General features: G+C 42.4%; 2 protein-coding genes across 2 annotated transcripts; both read left to right on the top strand.

Moving 5' to 3' along the window:
• The first annotated feature begins 110 nt into the window (after window positions 1-110).
• Window positions 111-3,008, top strand: Rcd5 (microspherule protein Rcd5). Its single transcript, XM_077422309.1, has 6 exons — window positions 111-532; window positions 621-996; window positions 1,100-1,300; window positions 1,443-1,862; window positions 1,970-2,185; window positions 2,341-3,008. Exons 1-6 carry the CDS (start codon window positions 411-413, stop codon window positions 2,428-2,430), a joined length of 1,425 nt encoding a protein of 474 aa, XP_077278435.1. The 5' UTR covers window positions 111-410; the 3' UTR covers window positions 2,431-3,008.
• Window positions 3,009-3,140: 132 nt separating this feature from the next.
• On the top strand, window positions 3,141-21,552 carry LOC143906260 (uncharacterized). The gene is made up of 4 exons (XM_077422209.1): window positions 3,141-3,610; window positions 4,850-15,835; window positions 15,946-16,185; window positions 16,495-21,552. The coding sequence occupies exons 2-4, from the start codon at window positions 4,940-4,942 to the stop codon at window positions 16,558-16,560; spliced, it is 11,202 nt and encodes a 3,733-aa protein (XP_077278335.1). The 5' UTR covers window positions 3,141-3,610; window positions 4,850-4,939; the 3' UTR covers window positions 16,561-21,552.
• Window positions 21,553-22,123: the final 571 nt, after the last annotated feature.

Raw genomic sequence — 22,123 nt, 5'->3', positions numbered from 1 at the left:
TGCGAACGGGAGCTGCGACCTGCGACTAATCGCAATCGACGTCGCGCCTCCTTCGGTATATCGACCGCTCGAGAATCGATTCGCGCCGTCTCGTCGAGTCGCACCACTCGCGCACCACGCACCACGTTATCTCTCTCTATCCTTCTACGATACGACTTCACCAGACTTCACTTCGTGTCCGTCAGTCGTCAGTGTCCGTGTCACTTCGCGTCAACTGCCCGAGTGCCCCGAGTGCGTTGTGTCGATATTACGGTGTTTGTTGATATTTTGAACACGACTAGCTGCGTGAGTGTGACGCAACGCGATATATCGGAACAGTGGTGATTTGTTCGCGAGGAGGACCGAGGTCTGTCGGGCAGAAGTCACGTGGTTTCACGGTTTCACGGTCTCCGCGTTCGCTTTGCTGAACGATGGATATACCGACACCGACCAGCCTCAACCACAGTGGACTCACGCACAGCGTGGACGGGTTTCTGAATATCCCCATCGGATCGTCGGCTCTGGACGCTTTATCAACGGGGAAACGGAGAAGGTAGGACGTATCGATCGCGTTGACGCCCGAGGCATGCGTTTTGTAAACAGAGTATACCTCTATTGTTGATATTTTCCTTCCTCCAAAGCTCCTCGCGCACGATAAAACGCAAGAAGTTCGACGATGAGGTAGTGGAGACGACGTTCAATCTGCAACCGCCTGCCACGAGCGCCAAGTCAACGTCGAAATCGCGAATGATTTCTGTAACTGCCGGTTGTTCTCCCATGGATGTTCTCCCAACGCAGACGCTACCTACTCCGATACCGATACCGACCGCCTTGGTACAGTCGGACAGAGTCAATCGCAGGCCCAGCAGGCCAAGCGGCTCGAATCCTGGACGGAAGAATAAGAAGAGTAAAAATCATTCTCACTCCATCAACGCCACCAAAGATCTCGGACGATGGAAACCTGCCGACGACTTGGCGTTGATCATCGGTGTGCAACAAACGAATGATTTGAGAATGGTACTTGTCTATTTAGCTTCCACCTCCTTTTTGCTTCTAATTCGTTTCTTCCGCGTCGCTAAGAGAATAGACACGCTTCTGATATTCTTATTATTTGTTTAAGGTCCATCGAGGTACAAAATTTTCCTGTCGCTTCACATTGCAGGAGATACAGCAAAGATGGTACGCTTTATTATACGATAGCGCAGTTTCACGCGTAGCTGTGCAAGCTATGCGTAATTTGCATCCTGAACTAATAGCCAGTGTTCAAGCAAGAACTTTGTACAGCAAAGCGGAGGAGGAGCTGTTGGGGACTATTAAATCGGTGGGTGTTAGTGGATTCTAAATGACAAATGTTTTTATAGAAAGCATAAATAATCCATTGCATAAATTAATTACTGAGTTAGCCTTCAATGTGTTTTTCTCGAACGACTGCATTATTATGAGTGTGCGATCTTTCTCGTCAGACCTCTCAACCAACATTGGAAGTGTTTCAAGAATTGCTCGAAGCAAATGCGCATACGTTTTATCCAGCGAGGACCGCAAAGGCGTTACACAGCCATTGGCAGTTGATGAAACAGTATCACCTATTACCGGATCAGACGGTGCAAAGTTTACCACGAGGTGAACACGTATTGAGCTTTTCGGACGCCGAAGATATGATCAACGACACCGAATTGATGGAACCGAAAGATGAATTGGTAGACGCCGAATTGGCAACGGCGGACAGGAAGAACAAGAGAGAAATTAAAGTATTGGAAAACGAGCTTGGTAGATGGCAGGTACTTGTCGACAGCGTAACGGGTGTCAATCCACCAGAATTTGATAATCAAACCTTAGCCATTCTAAGGGGAAGACTCGTCCGATATCTCATGAGATCCAGAGAGGTAAGAAGCAAACGTAGAATGGTTGTTCGTTAATATTATTTATGTATAATGAAGTTTATTGTCATATTTTAAAAGATTTACATCTCATTTTTTGTATCTTTGTCCAGATAAGTGTAGGACGTTCTACGAAGGATCATACCGTCGACGTGGATCTTGGTTTGGAAGGTCCAGCGTGGAAAGTTTCGCGTCGACAAGGTACCATCCGTTTAAGGAACAATGGAGACTTCTTTTTGTCATCCGAGGGAAAGCGACCGATTTTCGTGGACAGCAGACCAATCTTGGCTGGCAACAAGATGAAATTGAATAACAATAGTGTAATTGAGGTAACTATTACATCAATATTATTACGTGATTATTGCGTAAAACGCAACAAATTTAATTTGTATAGTTTTCTCTCGAATAAAGGTTTGTTTTTTCTAACTAAATGTTCTTTTAATTAAATCTTTCTATTTTACATTTCTATGTACACCTTTTACAGATTGCAGGACTGAGGTTCATATTTTTAATAAACCAAGAACTCATCTCTGTGATACGACAAGAAGCTGTCAAATTGAACTTAAATCCTTGAGGGATGTCAGAGAAAGATGAGAGACAATATCGAGTGCCGTAGTTTATAGCAATTTGTTTAATGTTTTTCTTACACAATCTACTTTTTACATTTGAGAATAGCAAATACATATTTTGCGGTGCATAGATCCTAACTCGCGTATTAAGGCCCTCGCGCAGTGAAAAAATATGAGAAACCGATGTTGGCGATTAGGATTTCTCAGTCCTAATCGCTAATATCTATTCCTTGTTCCTTATATTTTTCGTTGTGCGGTATCTTTTATAATTTACTTATCTACGATAACTTTGAAAGCACTCTTTTTATGCGAACAAATTATCTCTTTCAGAGTTCATCGATCAAACTCAATGGCGCATTACGTTCATTTCATGATGTATTGAAAAAATTATAATTTAATAATTATAAATAGTAATTTAGACATGTATACTCTTTGGATAGGTAATAGATTCTCTATTTTTGTGCAAATAATGTCTCCTAAATCCGCTCATATAACGAGCATCTGTCTAGGCTTAAAAGCAATAATACGCATTGAGAGAGAAGTTGTACATAAACTTTTAATATAAATTGTAAATTATTACGTATACAGCCGTCTGTGTAATATCCCTGTAATAAACGAATGTGCAGAATAAGATGTTTCCGTTAGCATAGTGGAGAATGTAATATTTTATGCGCGTTTTATAAGAGATCGTGTACACGGCGCCTGAGAAATGTAAGGCAAAAAGTTCAAGTTTCATCAAATACTCGGGAAAAAAAAACCGAGGTGATCTCGCGGTACAAGGAGACACGTTCGACTCATTAGTACACGCGTCAAAATCAAGTTTCAGTGGAAACCTTGTTCCTCGTAACGTGAAGTGTTTACGCCTGCGGCAGCGAACCACTTGGTCGCGACCGAGTCAACGGCATTCGCGAATATATTATATTAAGCGAGGCGTAAGGCGATTAGCGTTATATTTTTACCATTGTCCGTCGCACGCATGCACGTCGTACATACGTGCGCCCAGGTGCGAAACAGGTGTGCGCGCGCGGGCGCGCGCACACACACGCACACGGGCACACGCGTAAACGGGGGCGAAGTGCGCGCCTCCCGCCGCAGAGGGCGCGCGCATGTTTTTCCTCCTTTTTTTTTTCCGCGAGCAGTCGTGTCCAATATGGCGTGCGTGTTGTGAGCGATGTTAACGCGCAGGTAAGTCTCGGAGCCGTGAGTTTCGCCCCCGCGAGCCGTGCCACTCGTGGTCCCGATCTCGACGATCGGACCGTCGTCGTCGTCGTTGCGGTCGTCATCGTCGCGTGTCCGCCGCGAGCGGCAACGCGACAATTTGTCGCGACTGTCCGTCGTACTGTCGCAGGTGTATGTGTGTGTACGTGCGTGCGTGCGTGCGTGCGTGCGTACGTTGTCAGCCGTAGTATCTTCAAGGCCCCGCGTGCGGCAAGGTGCGCGTTTCCTCCAGCACCCGCTGTGCGGATTCCTGCGTCCGCGACGGCCGAACGTGAACACGGACCGCGCCGCGGGCTGGGGTGGGTCAGGGTGGGTTTGCCAACAATGGCTACAACCTCGGTAAATATGGTGTCACCTGTTAAGTGCGCGCTCCAGCGCCGAGGTCGGAGCGCGCGGGGCACGGTTCTCGGTCCGCGGCTTTGACAGCCACGAGGCTGTTTTCGCCTCGATTTCGCGTGGCGGAACTCTGCCCCCGTCCCGGAATATCATTAGAGATCATTTGCATTCTGACGACGCGGCGCACGTTCGTCCATGCTCCGCGAGGCGCATGTGCGTGTGTGTGTGTGTGTGTGTGTGTGCGTCTGTATGCGCTGTGTGCGTGTGTACATACGTGCGTGCGTGTGCGTGGTTTGATGTGCCAAAGATGTCAAAGAGGTATCTAGGTCATACCTGCGGTATAACCCTTTATAACCCTTCGCAATCCTCCATCGGGACGGATGTGACTTCTTGACTATAGAAGTAATAGTCAAAGAATGTAGCACTTTGTTCCTCTTGAGTGATCGAAGCGACGTATTTATAATCCCAAACTGTACTTTTCAGGTCTCCTTGATTTTCTCTGAAATACTTAATAACAATTCGTCGATACGTATCAGGTCCGTAGAATGAATCAAATTCGAGAACGAGATACTTGATTAATGACTGTGAAGAGATAACGTGTCCTTTGTACTTCAGAATTTCTCAAAATCTGACCTTTGCATCCCGAATTTAAATTATTTCATTTATTTGTCGAGTAAAGATAATTATTATTATGTAGCGCAAGAATCTAACAATATTAAAAGTACACGATTACTTTTAGAAATAATTTTCCTCGATTCTGCTTGCACGACCGAAGATATTTGTATTTATATACTGTCAAAAACAATTAATAGTTTATGTATAACTTCTGTGTAATCGTATAGCGAGTAACGCGTAGTCTCCTCTTTTTAGGTAGCCCCCTGCTTTTAATATTTGGAGAGATCTCTGTGAACGAGGAGGACAGGATGTAATCACAGCAAAATAATAGCAAAACAATGTACAATGAACTACAGTGGAAGTATGCCAGATTGGCATCAATATAATCCCCCACAGTCAGGAATAAACGACGTAACATCGACCGCTCAAAATGTCAATTCGGGACACCTATCATTTATCTCCAGTATTACCAATCCGACCTGCCCGCCGCAGTTGAACGGTCTGAATCTCAGTTCGGAGGGACTTGAGAAACACCAGAACGATCCCAACTTTAATCCGAGGCACTTTCAGCCGCATCTGTCGAGCAACATCTCGCACGGCCACAATGCCGCCGACAACAACCCTCTGGCGTCGATGGTGCAAATGCAGAATTGCATTGGCCACTATGGGCCTTCGAATACAAGAAATCCCATGGCGGACAATCTGAATGGTCCTATGGACCCGAGGAATGCCGCGATAGGCGGTATAAACGAGGAGCTAGGCTATAGAAATAATCAGGTGCCTTTAAACGGGCCTATCTCGCATCTAAATGGACCAAACGTGATGAATATGAATGCGCCGCACGCGTCGATAGGGCCACGAAACACCAACGTGAATTCGCACGCCGCTAACAGGACGGGCCCTCCGCCGTCCTTCGTCCCCTGTAAGGGATTGTGCTGCAATCCGGATCCCAACATGAGCTATCAGCAGTGGGAGAAGTACTGCTCTTATCGGAACAACGCGTCTTACAGGGAGAACATTCGCTCGTCCGCCGGATATCAAGCGGACGCTCGACGATTTGGAAACGATTACAATTTCAGGAAGGACAATTTTGATGGCAAGGAGATTATGTTGCCTATGGCGCCGCCGCCGCCTAACGGACCTAACGCAGATCCTCACCGGAGGAACTTCCCCGATTTCAAGTATCGCAAGGACCGCATGGTCTCCCGCAGCTATCCGTCATCCTCGGGCATGGTACAGAACTACCCCGTGCAAAACTACAATTACGCGGGAGAGTACCAGACGTATCCTTACAACGTAAAAGAGTATTCCAAGATGAGCGGCACGAACGTAGCGAATCAGGGGATGGTTAAGCATCCGGAGCAGGGATTCGCGATGCCACAGCAGAAATATAACAAGCAGGTGCCGTATCAGACCGGCGGCGCCATGATGCCGACCAGCGTGCCGTCCACGAGTGTTCCGAACCCGAGTATGATGCCATCCACGCAGAATACTTACTTCAATTCACAGTATCCGAGGAATCTGAAGACAGACGGTACGCATGACTGTCAGGAGGCCGTCGACAACGCATCCATGGCGAACAGAATGCAAACGAATGCCACGACTATGCATACTCCCTCCCATTCGCGGTATCAGGTATATCACCAGCAACTAGCGATGCAGAGATTCGCGACGGAGAATAATCTCAGGGAATTGGCGAGGACCATACCCGGGTACCAGTCGCATCCCAAGTATAAGGAATGTGTTCATAGGTATAGAGAACTATTGAAATTACAACAGCAGGCCGTCACATATCAGGGACAGATGCAGCAGACTCCGTGCGTCGCCGCGTCGACCGTCAATACCTCTGCTATTCCGCAGGTAAATTTTCAATTCGATCAGAATGGCGTTTTAATCAATGCCAACTACGCGCCCGAAACTTACCCCAGAGTGCAACAAGCTGTGAATTCTCAGGCGCCAGTGGGCAGTCCGGTGGACAAGCTGGGCAAGCAGGACGGTAATAGCGTCCCCGAAATGGCGAATCGCAACGTCCAGAAGCCGGAACAAATGGTATCGCAACAACGTGACGGTCACGCGACCGTTTTGTGCGCTGAAAGTATGCAGAAGCGAGACCGATATCCCGCGCAAAAGAGTCTCGATCAGAATCAGTTTGAAGTCCAGAAAGGAAGCGAGCGTTTCGACAATCTGGCTGCGAACGCGAGCAACACGGTTGTACAGCAGAAAATGTCTAAAGAGTTCGCCGACAAGCCGGAGCTCGACGTACGGCAGTTTCTCGCCAACTGGGATGAATCGGAGGATGAGGACGGCGCGGGTACCAGTTTGTCGAGCGCCATTCTAAGCGAGTCGACACCGGTGGTAATTGTGGGTTACGAGAATGTCGATCTCTCGACGAAGACGTTGGAGGGCCTGAAGGTCTCGAAACCGGAGGAGATCACTCCGAACGTGATAACGTTTGAGAATCAGGAGAAGAGCGATATCGGCGTGGTGCCGGCGCAGGACTGCCTGACGATATCCTACTCGTCCGCGGAGAACGTCGAAATCGCGAAGGACCTGACGTGCAACGACGTCGCAAAGAAAGCTATTGTACAGCCGGGAAGCCATATCATACAGTGCATAAGCAACGGGCCTGACGAGGTACCAACGATACACATAGTCGACAATTTAGAAATAAGTAGTATTCTGCAGGTCACCAACGGTCAGGTCACCGAGACTCTGGAGAGGCAAGACGCGGTGTCGTTTTTTCAAGAGGGAACGGAAGTCGAGGTGGCCGCGATAACTCTTGAGGCAGACAAGATCAAGAAGACCGACACCAGCAGCACGACCGAGCCGACCACGACCGAGTACAACGCCGATCTCGAGAACCTGAGCAAGGAGGCATACGTCGTCGAAGGTCCTTCGCCGCTTAAAACGGTGGTGAGTACGTCGCAAACGGCGCGGGTAAGTGACCAGGCGCTCGCTGTTCTGCCTACATCCGCGAAGGACTCCGCCCGAGATACGAATTTGAAGAAGCAGAACAGTTTTGCGAGCGAGGAATCTCATAATCCGGACGATATAAGCCTGCCGGACCTCGCTACGTCTGAATGCACCCCGATCTCCACCACGCTGAACACGCCGATCCATTCCGACAACGAGGAGTCGTCGGAGCGCGTCGAGGATCTCACGATATCAACAAATCCGATCGAGATTATACCGAACAGTCCCATGATCAGTTTTACACAATCGCCGACGAAGGGAGAGCCCTACGATCATCTAGACGGCGAGGGAACCGCCAAGAATGAATCAGCCGATTCGTTAGCAGGTGAATATCAAACGGAGAATCGCTTCAAAAACAAGGGCGACGATAACAATATGCTCGCTCACGATGCTATTCTTAACACATTTGAATTTTCCACGAATACTGATAAGGATGAACCTGTAACGTCTACGAAAAGCGGTAAGGAAAAAAATCGCACGACTCTGAACGGAATTTCCGCTTCGGCAAACAGCAGCGAGAAGGTATTCGCGCTCGGCAACGAAACGGAAACTGTGGAGGCCACTAGCATGCGCATGACTCTGACCTCCGGCGAGTATGAATTAAAGATCGTGTCAACGGGAGCGTCGAATAAATCGGTGCAGGCTTATAAAAATTCAACGAGCGAGCGCAGCACTAATGAATCTCAAGCGGCAAACTCGGATGCTTTGACGAAAAAATCACAGGCAGAAACGAATACGGAAGTCGCGCCATGGTACGACGACTCGACGAAAGCGAATGACGCGTCGCAAAATGTCACAAGCAATTCCGACCCTGTTAATTTTGATAGCGGTCAGGATAACGTTAATTCTTCCAGCAGGAGACGCATATCGACTGAAATGATCCGTCAAACGGCGACAGCGACGACGATGAGTAGGCGAAGTTTATCGCCGACGAACGACACTATTCCGAGGAGCTCCAGGGCGGAAGATAGCTGTACGACACAGATTATTAAAAGTAATTTACCTACATCACACAGCGCGAAACATCCACATAGAGATAAGTCGAGAAGACTCGAGGCATCATTCGCGAAAGAGGATTCTCCTTCGGAGAAGAGCGCTAGTAGATCAACGAGAATCGATGCGAAGGACTCGAGAAGTTCTTGGCACGCGAATAGCAAGAAGTCGATCTCGAACGACCAGGCAATTTCTCATCATAAAAAGAGATGCTTATCGGAGAATACGACGGCGAAGGAAAGATACGGCGAAACCATCATACATCACAATAAACATACTCAAGAGGCGGCTACGCATAAGGATAAATCCTGTACTGTCGAAAAAGGATCCAATAAATCGCATAATAAACCGAGAGTAATCGAGAACATTAGCATCGCTGATAGCGGAGAAAGGATGCGGCTTCTAAAGGAATATAGAAGAATAAAGTACAAGTCACTTGGCGTTGGAGAGGTCCATGATAAGCGTAAGGATACGCAGGAGGCCTCGGATTATGCAGCGAGCAAGAAATGTCATCGTTCGTCGAATCCTGACGAGCGATCCGCGTCACAGTCACCGTGCGATAATCAACTGTGTCAGAAGGACGTGGCGAGATCCAAATCGTCTGAGGAACAGGAAGAAAAGCGCGCGAACATGTTGAAGACGTTTGTAACCAAGAATATGAACCCCGACTTTGCCATTCAAGTTACGAACGTCAATTTGAAGCTCAAGGATGACGATCACCAGAAAAGATTGCAGCATTTAAGAGAAGAGGCGAAGAGCGGCGGTTCTCTTGACGCGATCAAGATTGAGATAAACGTGTCGTGCACGGAACGGAACACGACGGAGAAATTGCTGCACGAGAATATCAAGAATGCCGTCGCTGAAACGATCGATCATTTGACTAACTCGATCTCGAATGGAGCCCGATCGAACTCGACGAGTATAACGGAGATTCAGTGCGACAAGAAGATGGTCTGCGATAAAGCGGATCGCCGGGATTACGAGAAGTGCAATCGATCGCCATCCACTGTAACGGAAGCATCTGCATTTAATGAAGCTCACGAGAATCACAACAATACGGAAATGAAGCTCAAGGAGGACACGAACAGCGAGACGCTTGTTTCGAAGAAGAGGCGAAGCTCGATGTCGGAACAAGAATTGATCGACGACGTATACAAAGATAACGGTACGTTTTCAAATACCTGTGCAGAACCGCCTGGTTGCGATATGATCTTACGAGATAATACCGATCTTTCGAATAATGTTAATACCGAATCTGAACTAGCATCGAGCGCCTTGAAAACTTCAAGATCGGAGCACGCAACGGTCAGAAGGAAGAGTCAAGAGGCAGAAAAGAAGGTCGCTGTTAGTAGCTTCTGCAACGAAGAATTGAAAGTCTCTTCGGATAATTCACCATACTTAGGATCGAGGAATGTCAACGTACAGAAGAAAGAGCACCAAGAAACGGCCGTCGCTTTTTCATGCAGGAGTGGAAGAAATTTCCAAGATGATGCTACGTCTAGATTAAACGCGGTTCCGTCGACTTCTTCAGGTACGGTCGAGCCCAGCTTGGAGGGTACTAATTACGATAATCCTGTGCATTTTGATTACAATCACTTTGACGTTGCTCCGAACGAAAGTACAGATGCCGGCGACAGGCGTGCGGACAGATGGAAAAGACCAAAGAGGGATGACGGTAGATTCGGCAACCTTGACCTGTACGAGAGCACCAGCGGTTACGTGAATCCGACCTTCTCCAGCGCGGACGAGTTGGAGAACCTAAATACAGTTCCTGTGTACACCACCAAAGACGGAAAGATAACTTACAGTCCTAATCCTCGATTCACGTATCGCGAATTAATTATGGAGGCTCGCGTAAAGGACGGTTACGGTAACTCCCGCGAGCAGTATTTTGCGAGATCTCCGTCGTACGATTATTACAATTGTTCCAAGTTACGGAAGATATTCAAAAGAAATCGCGACGTCACTGTCGCCGGTAGGAAGAGGGAGCTCGACCCTGTCGACGTCAAGCCTGCGACAAAACACGTTGATTATTTGTCAAGTAAGAATGCTCACAAAAACGTTAATTGCGCGAAAGCTCGAAGTACGTCGCATTTAGAATTCTTCAACGATGACGCGGACAAGTTGTACGCGAACAAGAGCGGTCAGGAGAGCAAGGAAACTAACAAGAAGAATATCGTGGATTTGGATTTCCTCGAGAAGCAGTACAATCTAGACAGCCAACCTGCTTCCAGTGTTAAATCTTGCAAGACGAAAGTATTTGCGGACAATCTCGAGCACGAGAAAGGGTATGGCGAAAGCTCTGTATTTGAATCGAATTTATTTCTGGAACCAAGAGCCGCATGTTGGGAAGAGACGATGGAGTCAATTAAGTCGTATTCTTCCCACATCGACAGGAGGAACAGCGATAATATTAAAGACTTAAATTTCAGCGAGATATTTGTCGCGCAGAAACGGCTGGATCCCTTCCCGTTTCTGCCCGCAGAGCAAGATTCTTCCGACAACGGCAATCGTAAGGTGGATTGTGACGTGAATGAGCCAACATTACATCACACAACGTGCAATTACATTGAGGATCTACGTTCAATTCGGGATGATGATTTGCAGTGTGAACAATTGGACGCGGTTTTATGTAATGAGCAAGAAAGTGGATGTAATAATCAAAACGATGCGTCAGCAGATAAACCAGTTAGCGATAAACCAGCAAGCACGCTTAATCTATCGTCGAGTACGCAGAGTAACGATGAGCATACAGACAAGCAAGAATCTCAGTTTGATAAAGACGAATCTGACCCGATTGAACTCGCTGAAAAGGCGCAACCGTATTCTTTTAAAATAACAGATGAAAAAATTCACGATCCAGAAGATGACCGATGTTCTACGAATTATGTTGAAGACAAGGAAGCCTTAACGGAACATGTAGTAGAAGATTTGCGTCCTCGTTGCGTCTCTCCAAAAGAAGATAAATTCGATGTTAAAGTTGCAAATACGAAAGAAAGCTCGGATGAAAATTTTACCAAAGTCGTAAATCCGTCTAAATTAAACGTTGAATCTAAGGACTCGCTTGATAAACCAAAAGATACAGAAACTGTGAAAGAATCCGCGCTTACTTCGAATGAACGAGATGATGAAATCGATGATTCGGCGAGAGATGATTCAGACTCTGCCGTGAATCGGGAAATTGTATCTCAACAAGTTTTATCAGTCTCGATCATTCGCGAAGATAAAGAAGAAACTGCGCCTGCAACGGAATCGAATGTTTTGACCGAGATTAATTTTGATCAGATAAATGAACCAGACACTCGTGACAAAGGAGATTCTGCGGTATCTAAAAAAGACGAACCGATTGCCTCGCAAAATCCATCTGATGTCGCATTCGTAGAACGAATCCTCGACGAAGAAGGCAACGAACAGCAATTGGAAAGGCCGGAGAACGACGGACAAAAAGCTGAAGTTTCATTGAAGGATCAAGGAAACGATGAAGTCGACACTTGTTGCTCCACGGCAATATCTACACCAGCCACTGCTTTGAATCTACGAGCGGAAGAGAACGTATGCGATTTATTCGCATGCGAGAGGCGCGAGCAAAATATATCGGAGTTCACCGTTATCAAGAGCATTATTAAAGGCGACAAGCAGCAGTGTGAACAACCTGAGGCGAGTGAGAATCCCAATTGCGACAGCATAATCGATTCCAAGTTACTATGCATGGATTCTTCCGATTGTGGAATTTATGCGGAGGACAGATGCACGCTGACGCAAATGGCCGAGCACGATTTCACGGAGGAAGACAGCATGGTGCCGATGGTGTGGGAGACGAGCCAGATCCAGGAAGACGCCGTCAATCGTTTGTGTAGCATCGACGAGTCGATCGATTTTACAGGCGCGGTTAATTCGCTCCAGGATAATTCAATTTTAGATCATCTGTCCCTGTCGAGGATGTCAGCTACCAAGGAGCCTCGAGTCGCGGAGATAATAACTGAAATTGAAAGCAAGGCGATCGACGAGACCGTGCCAATGGTCGAGTCGGCTGCAGCGATCGAGGAATCTAAAGCAACGCCGAATAACGACGAAAACAAGGAGCAGAATGAAATTTCTTCCAGCAGCTGTGACAAGATAGCATACTTGCGCGCGGTAGATTGCAACGCTAACACAAAGATGGTCCCTAAACTCGTCATCAAGAAAAGCGAGACTAGCTCGAAGTTTGTTACGCAGGTGGGTTCCTCTTCCGTTACACAGGATGGCATAGCTAACAAATCGGTCTGCCAACCGAAGATACCAAAGATGATCATCAGAAACGCGAGATCTCGTCCAGAGACTCCGTCTATTGAAGCGGTTTGCGAAGAAACTCCTGCTCAAGCAAATATCTTGGATCGGGCTTCACTCATGAACGAGGATTTATGCGAGAGCAATTCCGAAAGTTTTTTGCAGGAGTCTAATAGGAATAAGATTCCCAAGATGAAGATTAAATTGGATGAGAAGCACTCTAATAAAATAGTGAGAGCCGACGATGCCGACGAGGTTTGCGTTAAACGCAAGAACGTTAAAAAAATCACCATATCAAAGGTAAAAATAAAGAGTACCTCGAGATCCGATCTCACAGATAATTCGGTTTACAACAGTATGACTTTTCAGGAGCCGAGAGATTCGGGAAAGTACAAGGAAAAGATACCTATACTGAAATTGAGGAAACAGGAAAGGAACAGGTCGTCATCTCCAGAAGTGACACGGAAGAGACAGAGCTCGAGCCATTCGGAAATGCCGGTCAAGAAGTACAAAAGATCGGGACGCGATGAGACAGAACATTCTACGAGACGCAGTAATTCCTCCGATTCAATGCGAACGAATGCGATGGAATGCGAAACAAAGAAGAATTCCTTGTTGCGCATCTCCGAGAAGATTCCCAAGGTAATTATCAAGAGAACGTCGGCCAGCGCGGAATTCAAATGCGAGCTGAGCAAGGGCTGCAAGAACGTCATCGCCAAAAGTGCGAAATGGCAACCGGAGGTCAAGTTGGAAAGGTACCGTATCTTGGATAGCATGGTGAAGGATTTGAAGTTAACTTTGTCCTCCGTTACGTTACGAGCTATTGACAAAATCTCCGCAAGTCGCAAGGATAGCCATCGTCAAGGAAAGCAAGGTGACTATAATTTGCCCAGGTCGAATTCAACATCCGACCTACTTCCGACTAAGTATAAGCAGAGGAGAATGTCAGATTACGACTGTAGAAGATTCAGTGACATGTCGAGGGTTGATGTAAATTTTGCTCCATCTCCAGATACGGATTCTAGGGATACTAAGACCTGCACCACGCCGAAGAAGAGTGCGTCGTTCAAGGGTTACAAGTCAACCGACGATAAGGACAATAAACGTAGATCAAGATCTCGTGACAATAAATCACGATCGGAGTCGGACGTTACTTCGCCCGATAAAAATATCAATCAGTCATCTGAAAAAGCTAACTTACAGAAAACTATCTCTCAATGCGATAAGCACAAGACTGATGGTTCTGATATCAATCGCGAACAGGCGGTGGATGCGAACGAAGATACGATTTTAGATAAGCTTGACCAGAAGAATACTCTCAAACACCCAAGCAGCTCAAACTTTAAGCTCGCATTAAAAGAGTTGAAGGCAACATCGAAGATAGAAACCTGTTTCGCGAAATTAACCGGTCCGAGCGAAACATCGTTCGAAGAACATAATTTACAAACTGGAGTAGAGGGCAAGGAGCAGAGGAAGGAGCGAGATGATGACTCTTTCTTCAGCAAGAACGCCAGCGAAATTATGATAAAGAAGGAACGTTTGAGCTCCAGCGATATGGACAACGATTGCACTCCTCTGCAGGACATCGATCTGCTTAAGGACGACTCCGCGAGTATGTTGGATAATTTTGAGGTGGATAACAGCACCGTCATTAAAGTCGAGTCTTCGGACGATAGCCAGTCGACCATAGAGATCTTACCTGCTTCGCCAGACGATAATCATAGCGAGCTGGAAAGGCATATGATCGAGAATGGCGACACCGAGCAATTGTATTCGGCGGACGCAATTCCAACTCAGTTCGAACTGGAGTTAGAGATTACGGACAACAGTAATACAGATCTTTTGGATGTATCTATGCCGAAACTTGATCCTATCATCTGTTACAGTTCGCGTCATGCATCTGAAGAGGCGAACGATCAAATTGCGAAGTTGGAACGTTATAACAAATCCGAGGCTTCCCCTGGCGGCAAGAATTTGCTTGGGAAAGATAAACGTGTCGTGGAGATCGATATTAGCGGCGATGACAGATCTGCATTGGAGAACAGCGCGGCTGGCTCTGTCGGAGAGGTCTCTTCGAAAGCTCCGTGTTGCAAGGCAACGAGTTTCGCTGCGACGAGGGAGAATTTCTGCTGCAATGACTCCTTGATAAAAGAAGTTTTGGCGGCCAAGGAGACCCTGAAGAAGTGCCTTTCGAAATCCAGATACGACGTGCCGAACAGCGCGAACGGTAACGCGAGACCAAAGACAGCCGCGGAGAAAAAGCAGGGCTCGAGTTTCGATATCAACAACCTCCCAGACGTGCCTTCGAGTGACGCTTCTCAAGACCGTCATAGCGACATTGGGCCTCATAAGGGCTGTACACCCACGGAAAATAAACACAACAAGACTGAGAATATACCTAATGCCGAGAAGTCTGATGGAAAACATTCCAAGCAAAGCAAAAGTTCTTTCCTGAAGAAGAAACCAAAATCACCTGAGAAAAACGAAGCAGATTCCAAGAAGACGGTAACGCACACGCCCGAATGCAATACGATATCCTTGAAGACATTTAAACAGGCTGTGTCGGACGAGAGCCTAGTAGCTTGTACCGTACACTTAAATGAGAAAAGAAAGAATTCGACAGGCCGAAACGGCGATGATCCCCATCAAGATGCACAGCGGAAAGAGAAGAATCGGACGTCGTCCAAAAATTCCAAGATATCGAGATCCACCGATCAGGGGAATAACACGAGCAACGCAAAAGAAACCATACCCAAGGAAGACAACATGCCGATATTAGAGCCCGAGGGGAACGTAAATTTCGATACGAATTCAGACAGAGAGACTTCCAGATCGCCGCCGGTCATTACGATTCAGGATAGCAAAGATTTCGATATAGCGGAGTCCAAGCTGTTGGACGATAAAGTCATAACGTCGAGCATTAAAGTTGAGAGCAATACAAAGGACGTTCACAAGAAGAGCGAGATGTCTATTGTGGAGCTCATAACTCAATTAGTTTACCATGAAAAGGTGAGAGATCTTATTTAAGTTATTATATAAGAAAATATCTTCTTTGAGGTACTCTCTTTTCTCTTCATGGACTCGAGAAATTTCTTTTCTTATCCCGTTTTCTTTTGCAGGCGACGATAAAACACAGACGATATTGCAACCTGTGCGAAAGGTGGTTCCCTACAACATCGCGGCATCGACGACACTTGGCTGGATACCAACATCGTCACATAGAACTGACACAACGTAGAAGCATTCACGCACTGTTCACGCTCTTTACAGGCAACCCTTGCCCCAGACTAGTACCGGCGAATGTTGTACGAAGTGATTGTTCCGTAGGTGAATTAACGCCATTACAAATTGCGGTACAGGTACGTTGCATCCTTTTTATTAAACTGTCTATAAGCAGTTCATATATGTATATTACATCATGTATTTTTGTTATTATTCACTACTAGTATTATTGGTTATTTTCAGTGCATAACGGTATAATAATTAGCCCTTATGTATATTGAATAAATTAATATTTAATATATATATTTTATATATTATATATATATATATTATATATATATATATATATATATATATATATATATATATATATATATATATATATAACGTCTACTCGTATCAATACATATAATATAGTAAACGTTTTACATTATTTTCTTTCTTAGGATGTCACAAAGTGTCTCGACCACACACAGCAAAGTCCTAGGAAAGAAAACGACGTTGATAAATAATCGCGAGTAAGTTATTTGGATTATACAAGCATATATATATAGTTACTGTGATTATAACGGCTTACAGTGCAATCTTCTACAAACGTTATAATTAAAAATGATATGAATATTTTATATCGCGACTGGATCGCAAACGATCCAGCTGCCACTGTTAATGGCGTCAGCATCGAAATTTTAATTTCTAAATAACGAACGCTTTGAAAGATTTGCTGATTTTAGCTAAGTCAACCGATGTGGGTCATCATTAACAAAGAGTTACCCAAGGTACACTTCTAGCTCGCAATTAGATGTTGTAGCCAAAGATTTTAACAAAACTATATAATACACGTTCGATTGTTTACAATTTTCAAAAGAGACTTTGGTCTTTTATTTGTACAAAGTTTTACGAGTGATGTTCAACCGCTGAATGTGCTCACACTGCGAATTTTTATTTATATTATGGAGAGACTTATATATATAAAACACGTAGATATATATATATATATATATATATATATACACGCGTACACATATGGATATAATTCGTCATTCCAGTTTGCAAAAATATGTACACTGGCAACATTATGTTAGTGAGAGATGTATACGGTTAAAATTATGTTTAAAAAAAATACGTTTTATGGTACAATTACGCGTCTACTAACAGAGATAATGTGCAAGGAGAAAAATGAAACATTCCTATATTATACACATAGATATATATGAAAGAATTTGAGCTATGGGATATTAAAATAATTTATCTTGCATTATGAAAAATTTACTTAATAACACTGTTTGCAATTTCTACATGTCGATTTGTCGATATATTCTCACTGTGCGTTGGTGTTAAACGCACTCGAAATGGCCTAACATTTTACTTTGTTGTTTGTTTCCAAGTTGTTATCATTGTTGATGAAATTTTCTTTGTAATAATTTATTTGAATGTTATTTTATTTATATATTTTATCGATGTGTGTGTTATTTTAAAAGTAATGATATTAAATCGTGTATCGTAAAATACGAAGACAAACAGTATACATGCGCGCGCGTGTATATACTTTCTTCGTAAAAGAAAAACGTTTATTATGACAGTATTGTCATTACTAAATTTATTAAAACCTTCTACGTAACAGTTTACGTAGAACAAACAATGTCTCATAGCTCATATTATAGTTAATAATGCAAAAGCTGTGGTAAGCGTTAGAAAAGATTGTGGAGAGGATCTGCATTCAAGCGTCATTAGATATTGATGAGTACCTATATTGCCATAACACACAGAAGATCTATTGAAGCAAAACTCGTGATATTAATATTAGACAAATTTTTAAAGTGAGCAAGATTTAAGGCCAATCTCATTAAACGACATAATTTCTCCGTGCAATACGAGCTAAATTAAAAACACACGTTATATATCATAATGTGCGCGGTGTTCAAGCACTGGATAGTGTTGCTCCGCAAAATGTATCAACCCTAAAGTCTCTGTTAACACAGGTTTTATTACAGTGATAGTTTCATCCTCCCTTTTCACCTGTTTCGCACTTGATTTTTAAACTACATATTTAAAGTGTATTTACTATAAAAGAATATCGATCGCGACAGTAAACGATGCAGTCGAGAAGCTTTGCGTTGTACAATTTTAATTGAAGTGTGAAAAAGTGTGTCAAGGGTGAAACAATTCCTTAAAGCGCTAGTTCCTGGCTTTAGACGGAGTTTTAATAATATTACTTGTTAAGAGGCTACAATGAAATGTTATATTAATACAGGGTCGATTGATTGTATTCGGCGATCGTTTAACGATATTTCCTAATTTATCTTACGGGGTTTAACACAGAGAGTGAAAGCGTTTTCATCAATTCTAGTTCTGGACCAATTTAACTAAATACAGTAGTTAGGTGTGTACGTTTATGAATTGTTATTGAAGTTAGAGACTTTGTTTTTCTTTATTTGTTCCAAATGTTTTTAGATTTTATTCGCACGAGTGCCTTAAGATACACCTAACAGTATTTGTTGTATCGTGTTATATATATTATATAAAAAAATATATATATAAAGATCTATACATATATATAATAAGAGTAAATCTATATATATTTGTAGATTCTTGATCTACAGAGCATGTTTATACACATGTACATAATTTTGCCTTAGTTATCGGAGCACACGCATTGTCAACTATATAATTTTTAAATATATACTGAGAGATTGGGATGAAATATTTTAACGAGTCGCTACTCTTGATTGAGAAATTAGAATTTTTTACAGGAAACGTACAAAATGTACTAAAGTTTATTGTTGCTATTGAAACAAGATACATCGCCACAAGCACGCACCGTGTAATACAGGTTCAAAACCAAAATGTTCAACATTGTCGTACTGCCTGATATAAAAGTTGATAATTTTTTGCATAATCAGTACAATAATTTGATACCACATTGGTTGTTGGTATTGCACTGATGAAACGCATGATCACTACAGATACAATAATTTATACCGTTACAGTAATATACAGAACAAAATATTCAGAAAATTATATATAATATAAATTATTAATAGCGACGACAGATTGTTAATTTTTGATAAATCTGCGAACGTAATGATTACAAAGGTTCGTATCGAACAGATTCATATATAAAATGTGTGTACAACATGCATTTCAAATGATATCAAGTGAACTTGAAAAGCGTCGATAGAATAATATAATGAAAGTATATAAAAGAGCGTCCTATAGAGATACAATAATTATTAAAATATGAAATTTGATATAATGAATCGTTGTGAAATAATTTCGATTTTTTTTATATATAAGATGGTTACACGAATATCTTTGACAATTAATTCTCGATGAATACTGTTATTATTTGTTATGCAAAACTCATTATCACAGTTTTGAAACTAATCAGTTTTCGAATATATCTTCGTAGTACAAAACATCAAATATAACAAAACGTATATTAATGTTACTACATTGCAGTAATCAAATCTATAAATATTTTTAGATTTAAAGAAATAGAATATGAATATTTTATAAAGTGTTAAAAAATTCTCACAATGATATATATAATATATATATATATATATATATATATATATATATATATATATATACATATTATTAGATATTACATGAATATATATACAATAATATATACAAGTTTCGCTGCGTTATGGTTTAACTAAATCATAAAACTGCTGCTGTGTTTAGTTTGTATATTATTAATTATATTGGAAGATATATATGTACAAAAAAGTTACCGTGCTCCTGTAACTAAGGCTTGTTGTGTATGTATATCATTTTTGTGTGCTCGATGTGCCTAAAATTTTAAAATGTTATTATGCATCACATGTCCACAAAACATACATATAAAAAAAAATATATATATACATATATATATATATATATATATATATATATTGGAATTGATGTACATGGAATATTTTATGAATTTATACATCACTTGTACATTGCGTAAGAAAAGTTCCTCGAACTATGTATAGATATCAATATTGTACATTAAATCCGTACATTGATACGATTAAGCATGTATTCCTTTTAAAGGAAATTGACAAATTGAAGAACTCTTTTAAATGCCTCATTCATTAAGTCACTCGTATAGTTTTATGTCCTAGCGTTTGCGAAGAAAGAGTGAGCTATAATAATGCATCGTACATGGGCATTATTGATTGTCTACGGAATTTCCGATTTATGCATAATTATTACGTGGCGTCGTAAAGCGAGAATGAATTCCTGTATGAACTTAACAAAATGAGAAATGTTAATCGTTCATCCGAAGATCGACTAAATTTGCCGTGCGTTAAGAACTACCGAATTTTAAAGAATTGAATGACGAGTAACAGAGTAGATCGGTTTTCTGACTTCCACTAATGTAAATCTGTATAAGCTCATGCAGGAGTGTTTCCGAATATTGAGGAATCTTCGTTAGCTAATTTGTGTATATGACATATCTTAATATATATTGACAGTACAGATCGCGAATTACTTGTACTGGATTATTTTACCGAAACGTATGTATCTGTTTATTACATATTTATTGCCTTGCATTAATTATAAATGTGTGTACAGCGCTCGAATGAATTAGCTTTCTGAGACACATGTTTGCTCTTAAAATAAATTTTGAAATTTATGTACATATACATATCGTTAGGAGATTTATACACGCAAAATCTAAGATTGAAATGTAAATATTAAATAGTTTCTCTTTCGTCTTGAATCTTAAACGTAAACGTTTTGCGTGTTGCATACAGTTTCTTAATTTATTCTGGTAATTTTTTAAGAAGAATAAAAAAACGGCATTTCATATTTAATATGGAAATTGATTGAACACTCGATGTGTGTTCTTTACAAACAGGTGTGTGCGCATTAAACACTAATTCTTAAATCTCCACTATGCAAAAAGTTCTTTATGCGAGTCTAATGAAATTTTATTAAATAAAATTTGTAGTTATTCTGTATTTCTCGTCTGTGACATGATTTCTAATGTTATCTCATATCAAAAGCTAATTCACACGTTGGAAAGGGATTTATATCACGTGACGAATCACGACGCATATACATCATTATAATTCTGAGGTTCTGGGATAAATAATTAAGTGACACCGTGTTCGTCGAAAGTGACGTTTTTGATTAATATCGATTTTCGATGCGTAATATTATTCCTGCGACCTTCCGCGTGCAACATATCGCTTTGCGCATCGTGTGTGAGAACTCGTACCTTTTAACGATTTTATTGGAAAATGGCGCACGACATAAGACTTAACAGAAATCACCATTCCTGCCTGGAGGAATATCAACGCAATTAATTGCAATTGCGAGAATTTAATGAGTGCGCAATCATTCCACGAATTACAGTAGCGTAATCTGTAAACAATAGGGATACGATGAGTTTTACGATATGTTAATTTCTGTTATTATATTTACACGTACTTAGGCTATGAGAGTGTACAAAGAGTTCGGGTTATTATAGTCAAAGGAAAATAAAGATTGAAGTGTGAAGAAAATTGGCGTTGTTCCTTATTATTGCTTCGGATAATATATATTCAGCGAGTGAATCTAAAGCCTGAAACGAGAGAGAGAGAGAGAGATGTATCAATAATATATCTTACAATTATATTTTAGTCGCATAAAATTTGTATCTCCTTTTTTTCTAGACAATTAAGATAAAAGGTGAATCAAAATTGGGATTTTGCTCTTCAATCGTCAAAAAAATTGCAGTCTCGTCGATGACCCGAGTCGTAGGGAGCTTTCCAGTAAGCGACACAGGTCGACGCAAACATCGTTCTATCTTTCTTTTTTGACAATGATGAGTGACAAAGATAAAACGACACTTGTCGTCAAGCGACAACGTGTCGCTTGCTTCCATATAGTTCAGGATTCTTCGACGCGAGTTTCGAATCCTATTCAAATTTCGCGCCATTCTGAATCTGGCTTCGGAAATTCGATTCGCGGATAGACGATTTTCTTCTTGCCACTTCCGGATTATAAATCCGCAAGATTTGAGTTGAATCTATCCGCTTATCGAAATATATTCTCCTTGAAATTTTGACGGAAATATCGAGAAATGCGCCTTTC

The sequence above is a fragment of the Temnothorax americanus genome, unplaced genomic scaffold (assembly GCF_048541705.1).
Source record: "Temnothorax americanus isolate GAGA-0224 unplaced genomic scaffold, ASM4854170v1 Scaffold11, whole genome shotgun sequence".
Taxonomy (NCBI): Eukaryota; Metazoa; Arthropoda; class Insecta; order Hymenoptera; family Formicidae; genus Temnothorax; species Temnothorax americanus.
The sequence above is the reverse complement of the archived record's forward strand: the minus strand, read 5'-3'. Positions and strand labels throughout refer to the sequence as shown.